This window comes from Odocoileus virginianus, chromosome 25, assembly GCF_023699985.2.
Source record: "Odocoileus virginianus isolate 20LAN1187 ecotype Illinois chromosome 25, Ovbor_1.2, whole genome shotgun sequence".
NCBI lineage: Eukaryota > Metazoa > Chordata > Mammalia > Artiodactyla > Cervidae > Odocoileus > Odocoileus virginianus.
This window is the reverse complement of record NC_069698.1, coordinates 50,877,844-50,891,293: the sequence shown is the minus strand read 5'-3', so window position 1 is coordinate 50,891,293 and position 13,450 is coordinate 50,877,844. Positions and strand designations below refer to the sequence as shown.

The 13,450-nt window shown below is 43.4% G+C and overlaps 1 protein-coding gene across 8 annotated transcripts in view; it reads right to left on the bottom strand.

Annotated features, from left to right (window-relative positions):
• Positions 1-13,450, bottom strand: part of ITSN1 (intersectin 1) — a 246,668-nt gene that overhangs the window by 151,322 nt on the left and 81,896 nt on the right. For all 8 annotated transcript variants that reach the window (XM_070455186.1, XM_020892645.2, XM_020892648.2 and 5 more), the window contains 2 exons: positions 11,979-12,139; positions 1,263-1,442 (listed from right to left, as the gene is read on the bottom strand). In XM_070455186.1, the coding sequence (XP_070311287.1) occupies positions 1,263-1,442; positions 11,979-12,139 (341 nt within the window). The remainder of the gene's footprint in view (positions 1-1,262; positions 1,443-11,978; positions 12,140-13,450) is intronic.

Sequence of the window (13,450 nt, the reverse complement as noted above, 5' to 3'; positions counted from 1 at the left end):
ACGTGTCAGGAGAAAAACTCTGAACCTTAACCAACATTTCCCCCAACCTTGCCTATAGTCTTGCAACAATCGCCATTTGGCACAAAAGAAAACAAGACACAAGGCATGGATTCACTACTACCACTGGAAAAATAATCGCAAGCACTTTTTCAACTGCCATCTCACCTACAGTCATGGTCACTTAAGAAAGACAAGCTACCTGTAACGAGAACATCTTAAAAGGTCCATTTAGATTCTATGACTGTAACATAGAGACACATCTTGACAGATGTAGTAAATCCAGGAGCGTAGGTAGATCCACATATTAGGCTCAAACCCACACTGTCAACCATGGCTGAATGTACTCAGACTTATCTAAGTACTTAAAAGATAAAACAAGAAAAAAATTTACATATTGATATGAACCCACTCAGATTTGCTAGACTAAGGCTATCTACATCTACACTGTATGCTTTTCTCTGTTGTCACTGTTTAGTTGCTAAATCATGTTCAACTCTTTCGCGAGTCCATGACCTGTAGACCACCAGGTTCCTCTGTCTACAGGATTTTCCAGGCAAGAACACTGCAGTGGGTTGCCATTTCCTCCTACAGGGGATCTTCCCGACCCAGGGGTCAAACTTGAGTCTCCTATAGGCAGGTGGACTCTTTACCACTAAGCCACCTTTTCTTTAAAGGGAAGAAAGACTTTGAATAAAGTCTCAAAATGAAATTAGCTAAGCCAGACACTTTGTAATCCTTTGTTCAAGTAAGCAAGCATGGAACACTATAACCTTAATATAGTCATTCATTAGATTTCCTTCTCCCTCTATGCCTGATTCACTACACCTCTTCAAAAAAAAAAAAAAGCCAATGTTCTTTTTTATCTCCCACATAATTCTACTCCTAAGGGATTGGCTTGTTTATTAGCAGTTCATGGCAGCTGAAGAAAAGAGTAAGTGATACATGGAACTAAAAAGTGCTCAAATGCTGTTCAAAGTTGAGCTGTTCTCATCAAGCCCTTGAAAGGAAATTATACTGTTGGTTTTAGCTGTTGAGTTCACCTTTGTGCACAACGGCAGCCAAGGGTACGTAATTTCATGCCCTCTCTCTAGACTAGCTCCTCCCCAAAAGGAGACATTAAATGAAAAAAAAAAAAAAAGATGATTTCTTATGGAATAAAATACTATGTAAATATAATCTGAGTGTGAAAACAGAAGACTTAATAAGAATGATGAGTAAAATACATATAAAACTTCAGCCTGTGGCTTTAGCAGGTCACGTACCAGGATGAGCAAATGCAGGCAGAGGCTGGATGACCGGGGGCGCCCCGTTAGCCAGGGGGGGCACTCCTGCTGCAGGAACAGATGATACTAGCGGGGGAGACATCCCGACAACGGGAATGGAACCCATTGGCACAGGAGCAACAGCGGTCAGCGGCGGCATGCTGGCGATACCTCCCATACCTATGAAGGGAAAATCCCAAAAAATTCACATGGAACCACATTTCAGCATTCCACAATAATTAATCCAGGAGTGCATGGAGAGGAAAACCCTTTTCTGGTCGCAATATACTCCCATTTAACATTTGAATTCAGATTAATCCTTTTGAAAAGTATTAAAACATTGTCAATGATCAGATGGAAAGGGCTCAAGACCCTGGCTTAAAGAGAGATCTACTGGCCAGTGTTCACCAAAAAGAATAATAACCACAGTGGACTGAAAGCCACCAAAGAGAAATCAATTCATAAATTCACAATGAAGTACTTTTTGTAAAAAATCCTAACTGGTCACCACAGGAAATCAATTTATTTTGAAAACTAGTAAATAAAGGCAGAAAATTAACCCACGTTCCCTTTACATACTGAACCTCTGAGGAATCAAACATTTGATGAGATTGTTTCTGTTTATAAAAGTATTCTAACAAAAAAAAAAAAAGAAATGATAGAACTAAACTAAATGTCTCTATTCTTTTTCTTTCTTCTATCCTAACTTGTGATACTGTGACATTATAAGAAATATAGATCTGACCTGTGCCCCGGGTCCTTATTTTTGACAGAGCTCTGACGTGCATGTGAAGTTACTCAGTCGTGTCCAACTCTTTGCGACCACGGACTGTAACCCACCAGGCTCCTTTGTCCAGGGATTCTCCAGGAGAGAATACTGGAGTGGGTTGCCACATCCTTCTCCAGGGGATCTTCCCGACCCAGGAGTCGAACTGGCATCTCCTACATTGCAGGCGAATTCTTTACCACTGAGCCACTGGGAAAGCCAGAAGAACTCCTAAAATCCTTTTAATTTCCTGACTGATAGGAACATCTTCTGCCAAATATTTGGTCTTAGTCCCTGGCTCATGACACAAGAGCTCTGAAGATCCTTGGAATTTCTGGAGTGGGAAGACTGTCATCTTGTGTTTGATGAGACATCAGGGGAGAACAGACGGGGAAAGTGAGCTAACCAGAGGCTGATTTCATCAAGGAAGCCTCTGTTAGGAAACTCCCGGAACAACTCCTACATGATGGACCTCATCTCCGCACTGTAGTGGTTATCACATTCGCCACACAACTCCTACACAACAAGGTCTGGAAAACTTCCAGGCTGGTGGACACATCCAGTTCCCAGACAACAGAATCAGGACCCTTTGGGACCTGGCCCTACATACCTCTCCATCTTCCTGTTCATCTGTACCCTCTATAATATCCTTTATAGAAAACCAGCAAAAGTAAATAAAAGTTTCCCCAAGTTTTGGAAGCTATTCTAGCAAATTAAAAAAGCAGGAGAAGGGTTTGCAGGAGCCTCTGACTCGAGTCAATCTTAGAGGATATCAACCCTGAAATACTCATTGGAAGGACTGATGCTGATGCTGAAGCTCCAACACTTTGGCCACCTGATGCAAAGAACTGACTCATTGGAAAAGACCCTGATGCTGGGAAAGATTGAAGGAAGGAGACAGGGGGTGACAGAGGATAGGATGGTTGGACGGCATCATCGACTCAATGGACATGAGTTTGAGCAAACTCCAGGGGATAGTGAAGGACAGGGAAGCCTGGCATGCTGCTGTCCAAGGGGTTGCAGAGTCGGACATGACTGAGCAACTGAACAACAACGTACTCTGTAGTCAAGTCAGACAGTACTAGGACCCAGTACTTACGACTCAAGTCTAAGTGAGGGCAGTCTTGTGGGACTGAGCCCTTAAGCCTGTGGAATCTCATGCTAAGGACCAGGGTGAGCATTAGAAATGAATTTAATTATAAGATATAAAGTCAGTGTCCGCAGAGTTAGAAAGTTGGTTGGTGTGGTTTTTCTGGATACAAAATTCTTGGCTGATTCCTTCCTTGAGAATCTTAAATATGTCACTCCATTTCCTTCTGGCAGGATGAAAAGTCAGAAGATGCTCTAATTTTCTTTCTTGTTAGCCGCGTGCTTTCTTTTTGCTTGTGCCCAAGTGATTTTTTGTTTTACTAGAATGGATCTTAGTCTTGATCTCTCTAGGTCAATATTCTTAGGCACATGCTGTATTTGTTCAAATTTAGTTTCAAACCTGTCGTGTCAAGAAAGCTGTCTTGAACTAGCTTTTCTCATTTCCCTTCCCTTGCTCTGGTTTTCTTCTTCAGAGGCCCCAACTAACTAGTTAGTCAATTCTCTTAACCTGCATCATTTGGCACTTGTTCTCAAATTCTTTTTGTCTCTTTTGTCATTTCCTTTTAATGCTCGAAATTGTCCCCCCCTTTTTTTTTTCTTTCTGTTTCTCTTCAGTCTCTCCTGTGCTGCCTCTGGTTCACTCTTCATTTCTGAAACAACTTTTACTTTTATGCCTTATTCTTTCCTGAGCAGTCACCTGATTTCTGGAGTTTTAAAAAATTCTGATCTATGCCAGTCGTTCACGACTTGCATCATTTTCTTAAGTGCCTCTCGGCTTGCTTTGAAACAGCAGGTCACTGGTGTGCGGTCACTGTCCGTGCGGTGTTGCTCGTCCCTTCGTCCTCTTTTTTCTAATAATAACTGTGTGTGGGATTTGACCCTGCCTGATACTGCCTGTTGCTCCTTTTGATGCATGAGCCTGGCTTCCTGGGCAGATTTGATCTCCTCCCCCACTTAGGTCTGGACCTTCTCATCCTCCTGTCTCTGTGTCCCTGCCCTGTTTAATCTTTATTCCACTCCCAGTCATTCCTCCTTAGTGTGGGATCCAGTCATCAAAGGCAGCCTTGTCGGTCAGTTTGAAGAGCCCATAGGGACCAGATCCTGCAAGTTTTCCAATCCAGGAACAACCCTCATCATTATTCTCTTAACACCATGATTTGTCCATTTCAGTTACCTACTCAGCTTTTAAATTGTCCCTGCAACGATTTTTACCAAGTGACCGCCTCTTCTGAATGAATTGCATTTTCTGGATCAGTTCAGTTCAGTTCAGTCACTCAGTCGTGTCCAACTCTTTGCAACCCCATGAATCGCAGCACGCCAGGCCTCCCTGTCCATCACCAACTCCCGGAGTCTACCCAAACCCATGCCCATCAAGTGGGGGATGCCATCCAGCCATCTCATCCTCTGTTGTCCCCTTCTCCTCCTGCCCCCAATCCCTCCCAGCATCAGAGTCTTTTCCAATGAGTCAACTCTTTGCATGAGGTGGCCAAAGTATTGGAGTTTCAGCTTCAGCATTAGTCCTTCCAATGAACACCCGGGACTGATCTCCTTTAGGATGGACTGGTTGGATCTCCTTGCAGCCCAAGGGACTCTCAAGAGTCTTCTGCAACACCACAGTTCAAAAGCATCAATTTTTCGGTGCTCAGCTTTCTTCACAGTCCAACTCTCACATTCATACATAACCACTGGAAAAACCATAGCCTTAACCAGACGGACCTTTGTTGGCAAAGTAATGTCTCTGCTTTTTAATATACCTCTAAACAAACACATCCCCCAGAGGCTAGGTTTTAGATGCCATCTCTCTTGATGGCACTAAGTCTCATTTCATGAAATTTTCCACTCTCTCCTCAACCGCTGAGATTTCCCCTCGACTCTAAAAACACAGGAGCCTTTCAAACCATCAACACACTATCCTTTAGCTGACAGGCTCCCCCTCACAGTTAAACTCTCTGCCCTCCCAGGCCTCCAGGAGGCTTCTGTCTCTACCACTCCAAAGAAACTGCTCATCAAAGTGAAAGTGAAAGTGTAAGTCACTCAGTAGTGCCTGATTCTCTGCAACCCCAGGGACTGTAGCCAGTCAGGTTCCCCTGTCCATGGGATTTCCCAGGCAAGAATACTGAAGTGGGTTGCCATTCCTTTCTACAGGGCATCTTCCCAACCCAGGGATTGAACCCAGGTCTCCCGCAATGTAGGCAGATTCTTTACTGTCTGAGTCTCTAGGGATGCCCAAGATCAGGCCCAAACCCATCTTATCAGATGTCAAATCTAATCACTCTCGTGTCCTATTCTTACTCAGTCCCTCAGAAGCAATTCTTCCCTGGTAGCTCAGCTGGTAAAGGATCTGCCTGCAATACAGGGGACCCTGGTTAGATTACTGGGTAGGAAGATCCCCTGGAGAAGAGACAGGCTCCCCACTCCAGTATTCTTGGGCTTCCTTGGTAGTTCAGATGGTAAGGAATCTGCCTGCAACGTGAGAGACTTGGGTTCGATTCCTGGGTTGGGAAGATCCCCTGGAGGAGGGCATGGCAACCCACTCCAGTATTCTTATCTGGAGAATTGCCATGGACAGAGGACCCTGGTGGGCTATAGTCCCTGGGGTCACAAAGAGTCAGACACAACTGAGTGACTAAGCACAGCACAGAAGCAACTCAAACATGGAGGCCCTCCCCTTGAAACAAGGTGTGATCTTAGGTGTTCTGCCTACTCTAGCTACACTCTGCCAACCTAAACAAAGGGGGACACTGAATCACCAGAAGTTGAGCTTATGCAGAAACAGCAGAAGAATTGCAATTCTGATGTCTTTTTTCCCCCGTCTTCTCTTTTGGTTGGGAGGCATGTGGGATCTTAGTTCCCCAACCAGGGATCAAACCTGTGCCCCCTGCATTGGAAGTGCTGAGTCTTAACCACTGGACCACGAGGGAAGTCCCAAGAATTGCAGTTCTAGACATACCAACTGTAGTAAGCTATAAGTGAGTCCTTGGAGGGTTTGGGGTGAGCTGGATTTATGGGTAAGGATCAGAAAGGCGGGGGAACTCAATCAGAATCCAAGCAGCAAGTGCACTGGCTTGAGGAAGGTGGGGAGACTCCAGGTGGAGGTTCATCAGTCAACAGATCAGTTCCAGTTTTCTGTACATGCCTGATCAGCAGGACCTCTGTCCTTAAGTTTCATTCTCCTGAGGATTCGTGCATGAGTTTCTCCACTGCATATCCTCTCACAACTTTCTCCCTAAGATCCTGTATCCAGTCCCGGGGCTTTCAGTGCCACCTGTACTCAAACTCACCAGCGCAGAGAATCCCTCCTGCATTGCAGACATACAGATTTATCTGACCCCCTAACATCTCGACTTGGAAATCAGCAAGATTCTTCAAACCTAATATGGTCAAAATCTGATTTACTTTTCCTCCACAATACAGGATACGATGAAACTAATGCTAAGCTATTTTCCACATTGATTATCACTGGCCAGATCTAAATTACCATTAATCTCTTGCCTGTGGAAAAAGTCTCCTTACTGATGTCCCTGATTTTACACTTGTCCCCTGTAATCCAGTCTTCAGATAACACAAATGACAAAACAACAACAACAAAAAAAAAAAACACAAAAAAAAACCAAAACCAGTCTTCAGATAACATAGATTATATTTTTCTAAATGTCTATCAACCATTCACATCCTGTTCAAAAGCTTTCAACTGAACTTACTCAGGAAAGATTGCTAGCTCTTTAGTGGTTTCAGAGATAAAGAATCCGCCTGCAATGCGGGAGCCCTGGGTTCGATCCCTGTGTCAGGCAGATCCCCTGGAGGAGGAAATGGCAGCCACTCCAGTACTCTTGCCTGGAGAACCCCATGGACAGAGGAGCCTGGTGGGCTACAGTCCATGCGGCTGCAAAGAACTGGACATGACTAAGCGACTTTCAGTTCGCTTAGTGGTTTTATTATCCCGGACCACCTGGCTCCTACTTCACCTCCCCGACCTGAAGCCCTAAGGACATCAGGTGCAAGTGTCTCATCATTGTTCCTCTGACACACCAGGCTTTGCCTTAGGACCTGTTGTTTTTGCCGGGAGGGTTCTCTTCCACCATACCTAAGCCAGCTCAAAAGTTATTGCCTGGGTAAATTCTCCCTAACCACCTGGTCTCAGGAGAAACAACAATAACCTCAGATATGCAGATGCAGATCTGTCATAGGCACCCTTATGGCAGAAAGCGAAGAGGAATTAAAGAGCCTTTTGATGAAGGTAAAAGAGGAGACAGAAAGAGCAGCTTTAAAACTCAACATCCAAAAAACAAAGATCATGGCATCTGGTCCCATCATTTCATGGCAAATAGATGGGGAAACAGTGGCAGATTTTATATTCTTGGACTCCAAAATCACTGTAGATTGCAGCCATGAAATTAAAAGACACTTGTTCCTTGGAAGTAAAGCTATGACAAACCTAGACAACATATTAAAAACCAGAGACATTTCTATGCCTACAAAGGTCCATCCAGTCAAAGCTATGGTTTTTCCAGCAGTCATGTATGAATGTGAGAGTTGGATCATAAAGAAGGCTGAGTGCTGAAGAACTGATACTTTCAAACTGTGGTGCTGGAGAAGACCCTTGAGAATCCCTTGGACTGCAAGGAGATCAAACCAGTCAATCATAAAGGAAATCAAACCTGAGTATTCATTAGAAGGACTGATGCTGAAGCTGAAGCTCTAATACTTTAGCCAACTGATGCAAAAAGCCAACTCACTGGAAAAGACTCTGATGTTGGGAAAGATTGAAGGCAGGAGGAGAAAGAGATGACAGAGGATGAGATGGTTGGAGGGCATCACCGACTCACTGGACGAGAGTTTGAGCACACTCTGGGAGATGCTGCAGTCCATGGAGTCGCAAACAGATACAACTGAGCAACTGAAGCACCACCACCTGGCCCTCTCTGTGTCTCGCATGAGTGCGTGTGTGCTAAGCTGCCCTAGCTGTCTCTGACTCTTTGCAACCCTATGGACTGTAACCTGCCAGGCTCCCTTGTCCATGGGATGCCCCAGGCAAGAATACTGAAATGGGTTGCCATGCCCTCCTCCAAGGGATCCTGACCCAGGGATGGCATGCAGGTGAGTTCTTTACCATTCCCACCCCTGGGAAGCCCTGGGCCTCTGTTGTATCACCCTGTTTCACAGAACTGTTTGTCTATCTGTTTCTCCCCCTAGCTTGTGAACAAGTTCCATAGCAACTGGAGTCATGATGTCTTACTCACCACCCCCTTCCCAGCAACTAGGACACACAGTCGGGGCTTAAAGATATTGATTGGTTTGACCCAGTAAAACTGTGGACTCTGGCAAGAAAACAGAAACAATCACAACAACCTCTCCCTGAAACAGCTGAGTCCAGAGTCAAAGAAGAATGATGGTGTGTGCAAACACACTGAAGGGAGAAGGCACAAGGCATACTCATCACAGAACATCCTGGAATACGGCCGGGCACCCTTAAGCCAATCACAGTATCACTGCACCCCATTTTCCGCTTCTTAACAAAATGACTATTCAACCTCTAGCCAGCCTAAATTCCACGGTGCATTAACATTTGCATTAACCTTGGGAGAGTGATATAGCCCCTTGTCACTCTGATGATCTGGTGATAGTGAAGGTGGGAAGAGAGAAGGAAAAGATGAAACCAAAGGCCTTGAGGACAAATGAGTTTAAAGAGCCTCTGCCTCCCTTTCAGAAACGTGAAAGAAAGTGTTACTCGTGAGTGGTGTGTGACTCTGCAATTCCATGGGCTATAACCCTCCAGGCTCCATGGGATTCTCCAAGCAAGAATACTGGATTGGGTAGCCATTCCCTTCTCCAGAGAATCTTCCCAACCCAGGGACTGGACCTGGGTCTCCCACACTGCAGGCAGACTCTTTATCATCTGAGTCACCAGGGCAGCCCCTTGGAACATGCTTAGGTGTTCAACTCTTTTTTTTTTTTTAAGGTGTTCAACTTTTGGCATCTCAGTTCTCTCCTTTGTGTGAGAGGATCAACAATCCGTTGCACACTTTCAGGGTTACTGTTGTGACCAAAGAACATGCTACATGTGAAGACAGACCATAGGGCTAGAAAACCCATGGTCAGACAAAGCCTCATACTAATTAGAAAATGCCGATAATAGTAATAAGTTATGTTTTCAAGTAGCCAGAAGAATCATAAGAAAAAAATTACTTTGGCAAAGGCCAGATTTTTTAGTAAACTCATGCAAAAGTGGGGATTGGAAGGAATCATGTACTTTTAACTTCTCCTTATAGACTGTTATTCCCTCATGATTAATTCTCTATAAAAGAGTTTACTGAGAAGGTCGGTGTGACGAGAACGATGGGAGGAAAGGCCGTGGAGAAGCCAGGGAGAAAAGCTAAGGTCTGAGTGGCAGGAGGGCAGCTACGAAATCCCAGCTTCCCAGGGACCTCCCTTGGAGTTCAGTGATTAAGATTCCAACACTTCCACTGCAAGGGGCACAGGTTCGATCCCTGGTCGGGGAACTAAGATTCTATATACTGCAAGGCATGGCCAAAAACATTTTAAAAATATTTTTAAGTTAAAAAAAAAAATCCTGCATATGTATACATGTGGCTGATTCATTTTGATGTTCAGCAGAAACCAACAATATTCTGTAAAGCAATTATCCTTCCATTAAAAAAAAAATCCTGGCTTCCTTTAGAGGTTGGGCAGGTTACTTAACTGACTGTAAAACCCTCTGTACAATGATGGCACTGCTCCTGAAAATAAATCAGCAATATCCTTAGAGCTGAAATTCCTACAGCAGAATGGAATAAGAGAAGACATATTACATGTCAGAGGAAGAATTACCGACACCTGGGTTTGAGGGAAAAAGAGGAAATGGGATGCCTGTGGTTATCTGACCCTTCCTCCACACCAAGGTTTCTTCTTGCAGCCTCGGAATGGAGGCCAAAAGCAAACCAAACACCCTTTAGTTGTTTTAGCTACAAGCACCGTCAGGGATTCGGAGCAACCACCCCTTTGAAATAAGCTGGTTAACAGAGGGCTCAGAACTGGGAATACACGGTGGAAGATGGCCAGGGAGGGCGCTGGTCCCTTGGAGCAGCCCATGGCCACTGCTCACCTCTGCCCTTCCACCCCTAGCTCTCATGTGACTTTAAGTTTTTCCTCCTTCCCTTGGATGACTATCCTACTGCCTAACCCAAAACCTGGACCTTTCTCCTTATCATACACAGACTTGTGGCACAAACTCACCGAAAGAAAGGCAATGCATAGTGAACCTTTAATAGTGAACCTCTTAATTGTGGGCTTTCCAGGTGGCTCAGTGGTGAAGAACCTGCCTGCAAATACAGGAGACGCAGGAGATGCAGGTTTGATCCCTGGGTTGGGAAGATCCCTTGGAAGAGGAAATGGCAAACCACTCCAGTATTCTTGCCTGAAAAATCCCAAGGACAGAGAAGCCTGGCGGATTACAGTCCATGGGTTTGCAAAGAATCAGACACGACTGAGTGACTGAACATGCACACATCATTAACTGTATCAGAGACAACCTGAATTACTATGATTGCCCCCTCCCAAACCTCCTTCACTTTATCACCTGTCATCAGATATATTAGGATGGAGAGAGAGAGGGAAACTCTATCCACCATTTTTCTGTTTTGTTTAAACTGTCTAAGAACTTTCCCAAGAATCACATGTTGGATCTTATTACTGTAATCTTTAAATCAAGCTAAATAATTAAAGCCTAGGGTGAGAACAGAGAAGAAATCAGAACTGTTGGGGACTTCCCTCATGATCTAGCAGTTAAGACTCTGCTAGCTTCCACTTCCCTGGTGGCTCAATTGGTAAGACCTGGGTTCGATCCCTTGGTTGGAAAGATTCCCTGGAGCAGGGCATAGCAACCCACTCCAGAATTCTTGCTTAGAGAATCCCCATAGACAGCGGAGTTTGGCAGGCTACAGTCCATGGGGTCGCAAAGAGTTGGACACGACTGAGCGACTAAGCATAGCACAGCACAGCTTCCACTTCAGGAGGGCACAGGTTTGATCCCTGGTCAGGGAACTCGGATCCGACAAGCCACACAATAAGGCTCAAAAAAACAAAAAAGGAAAAGAAAAAGAAAGCAGAACTGACTGTGATCCTAGTCAACTAATTATCATTTAATTGTCTTCTTTTCTTTTTTGGCCATATCATAGGGCATGTGGTATCTAGTTCCCTGACCAAGAATCAAACCCATGCTTTCTACATTGGAAGCTCAAAGTCTTAACCACTGGACTGCCAGGAATGTGCCTACCAATTAATTTTTAAGAAAAACATCTGACTAAAAGATGGCACTTTATGGAATTATTTTTTAAATTGGGATAATTTTTTCCCCCCTGTGGCATTTTGTTCTAAGAAGTAACATAACGTAGCCAAGTGCCTCAACTATTATTTTTTAAAAAATACATTTCTCTTGATACTATAAACAAAAGGAGCACAGGGAAACAAAACGATGCTCTAGAAAACAAAAAAATCAAAGGGAAGTATGTGAAGATGTGAAGAAGGGTCAAGAATCCAAAAAATCAAAGGGAAGTATGTGAAGATGTGAAGAAGGGTCAAGAATCCAATAGGAGCAGGAAAGAGACAGAAGATGCAATAGACACTGCAAGTTTATTCCTTTTCCCCTGACAATCTGCACTGTTGCTTTCATTTCTTTCTTTCTTCTTCTTCTTTCTTTTTTTTTCTTTCTCCCCTTCCAGGATTATCTTTGTGCACAGGGCCATCATTTTTCAGACTGAATGTCTCCTATAATTTCAGTGCTACAAACTGAGATGGCGGGGAGAGGGAAATATTTATTTTAAAAACATACAATGAAATATAGGAACCAATTCTTTTAGACTCACCAAACGCTGGTGCACTAGAAATAGCAACTGGTTGCTGTTTCATGACAGGGGGAAGCGCAGAGGGGAGCTGATATCCTTGGAGCTTCAGCTTGATGAGTTTCATAGCAATGGAAAACTCCACTTGATCCATCCTGCCATCATTATTCATATCAGCGAGCGCCCTGCAGAACAACAGCATGGGCTCAGAATGACTGTGACCTTAAAAGAACCTTTCCCAAACCACCAGCCCCACCCACACGAAAACTAAAGCGTTAGCTCCCTTGGTCCCAGAGAAAACAAAACAAAACTTGTTTACCAAGCTGTAGGGAAAAAACTGAATAGGTTTTACATAACTATGAATTATGTTTTACTGTGTTACTCTTTACTTATATGCATGCATTATTTATATGATACACAAGGTAATTTTCAGTCTGAATGTCAGGACATATAAAATGTTCTCAATTGGATAGTGGTGATGGTTACACAACTCTGAATAGACTAAAAACCACTGAACTGTACATTTTAAAACTGTGAATTTTGTTATATAAATTGTGTGACAATAAAGCTATTACAGGGGAAACAAAGGTATTTAGAAACAAGAGTTTATTTCTAGATTCTTGCTTAGATTGCATCAACTCCTCTGTGGGGTTCTACAAACCTCACCACGGGCATGTGACATGCTATGCTCTACTATAATGTAATACTGGCATACTTTTAAAGCTGTGAAAATTAATTAAATGAGCTTACAAACACAGTATCTGAAAGCGGTATTCAAACATAAATGGTCAAGTGCAACTTTCAATAAGCTGTTATATAAAGTATTTTTCTCAATGAAGAGTAACCAAATGGAAGAACAGAGTTTGGACTTGCAACCAGAAACTACATTTTGGCAAACTGAAATTGCATGTGACTTAATTTCTTCTGCACAAAAAACAGTCCTTCGGATTTCATTTGTTGAAGTCTAGATACCAAAGGCCTAAAGATTTATTTTTTCAAACTTGTCTTAACAAAATTTTTATTTGAAACTTCAAATGTTAAGACCAGTTACTCCAATTAAAATGCTTAATCCTTAGCCATCTTTTAAATGAGCAACATACAGACTGTGTCCACAAAAGAAAATTACGTTACGTAGAAAATAACCCTACATGGCTGGAGTTAATGCAAAGTAGTAAAACATGAGGCACAGAGAAAACTGTCATAAAAAGATTACAAACCTTTAAAAATGTTAGAAATTCTAAAAGTCAACACTATCTCTTGGGAAAATTTGTAAAGCTCATAAAATCATAAAGGAAACACTATGGCCACAGGAACCATTCTTCTGCCTCAGATAGGAGCTCCCCTGCCAGCAATGAGCCCTCCAGCAAACCGCACCATGGAACCTGAATTTCTCTCACTGCTAACGGGCTTCACCATCGCTTGCCATGTTTCTTGAGCATTTGGACTCATGCTTCTATGAAGTGCTCATTCACATCCTTTGCCAAGTTTTCTGATGG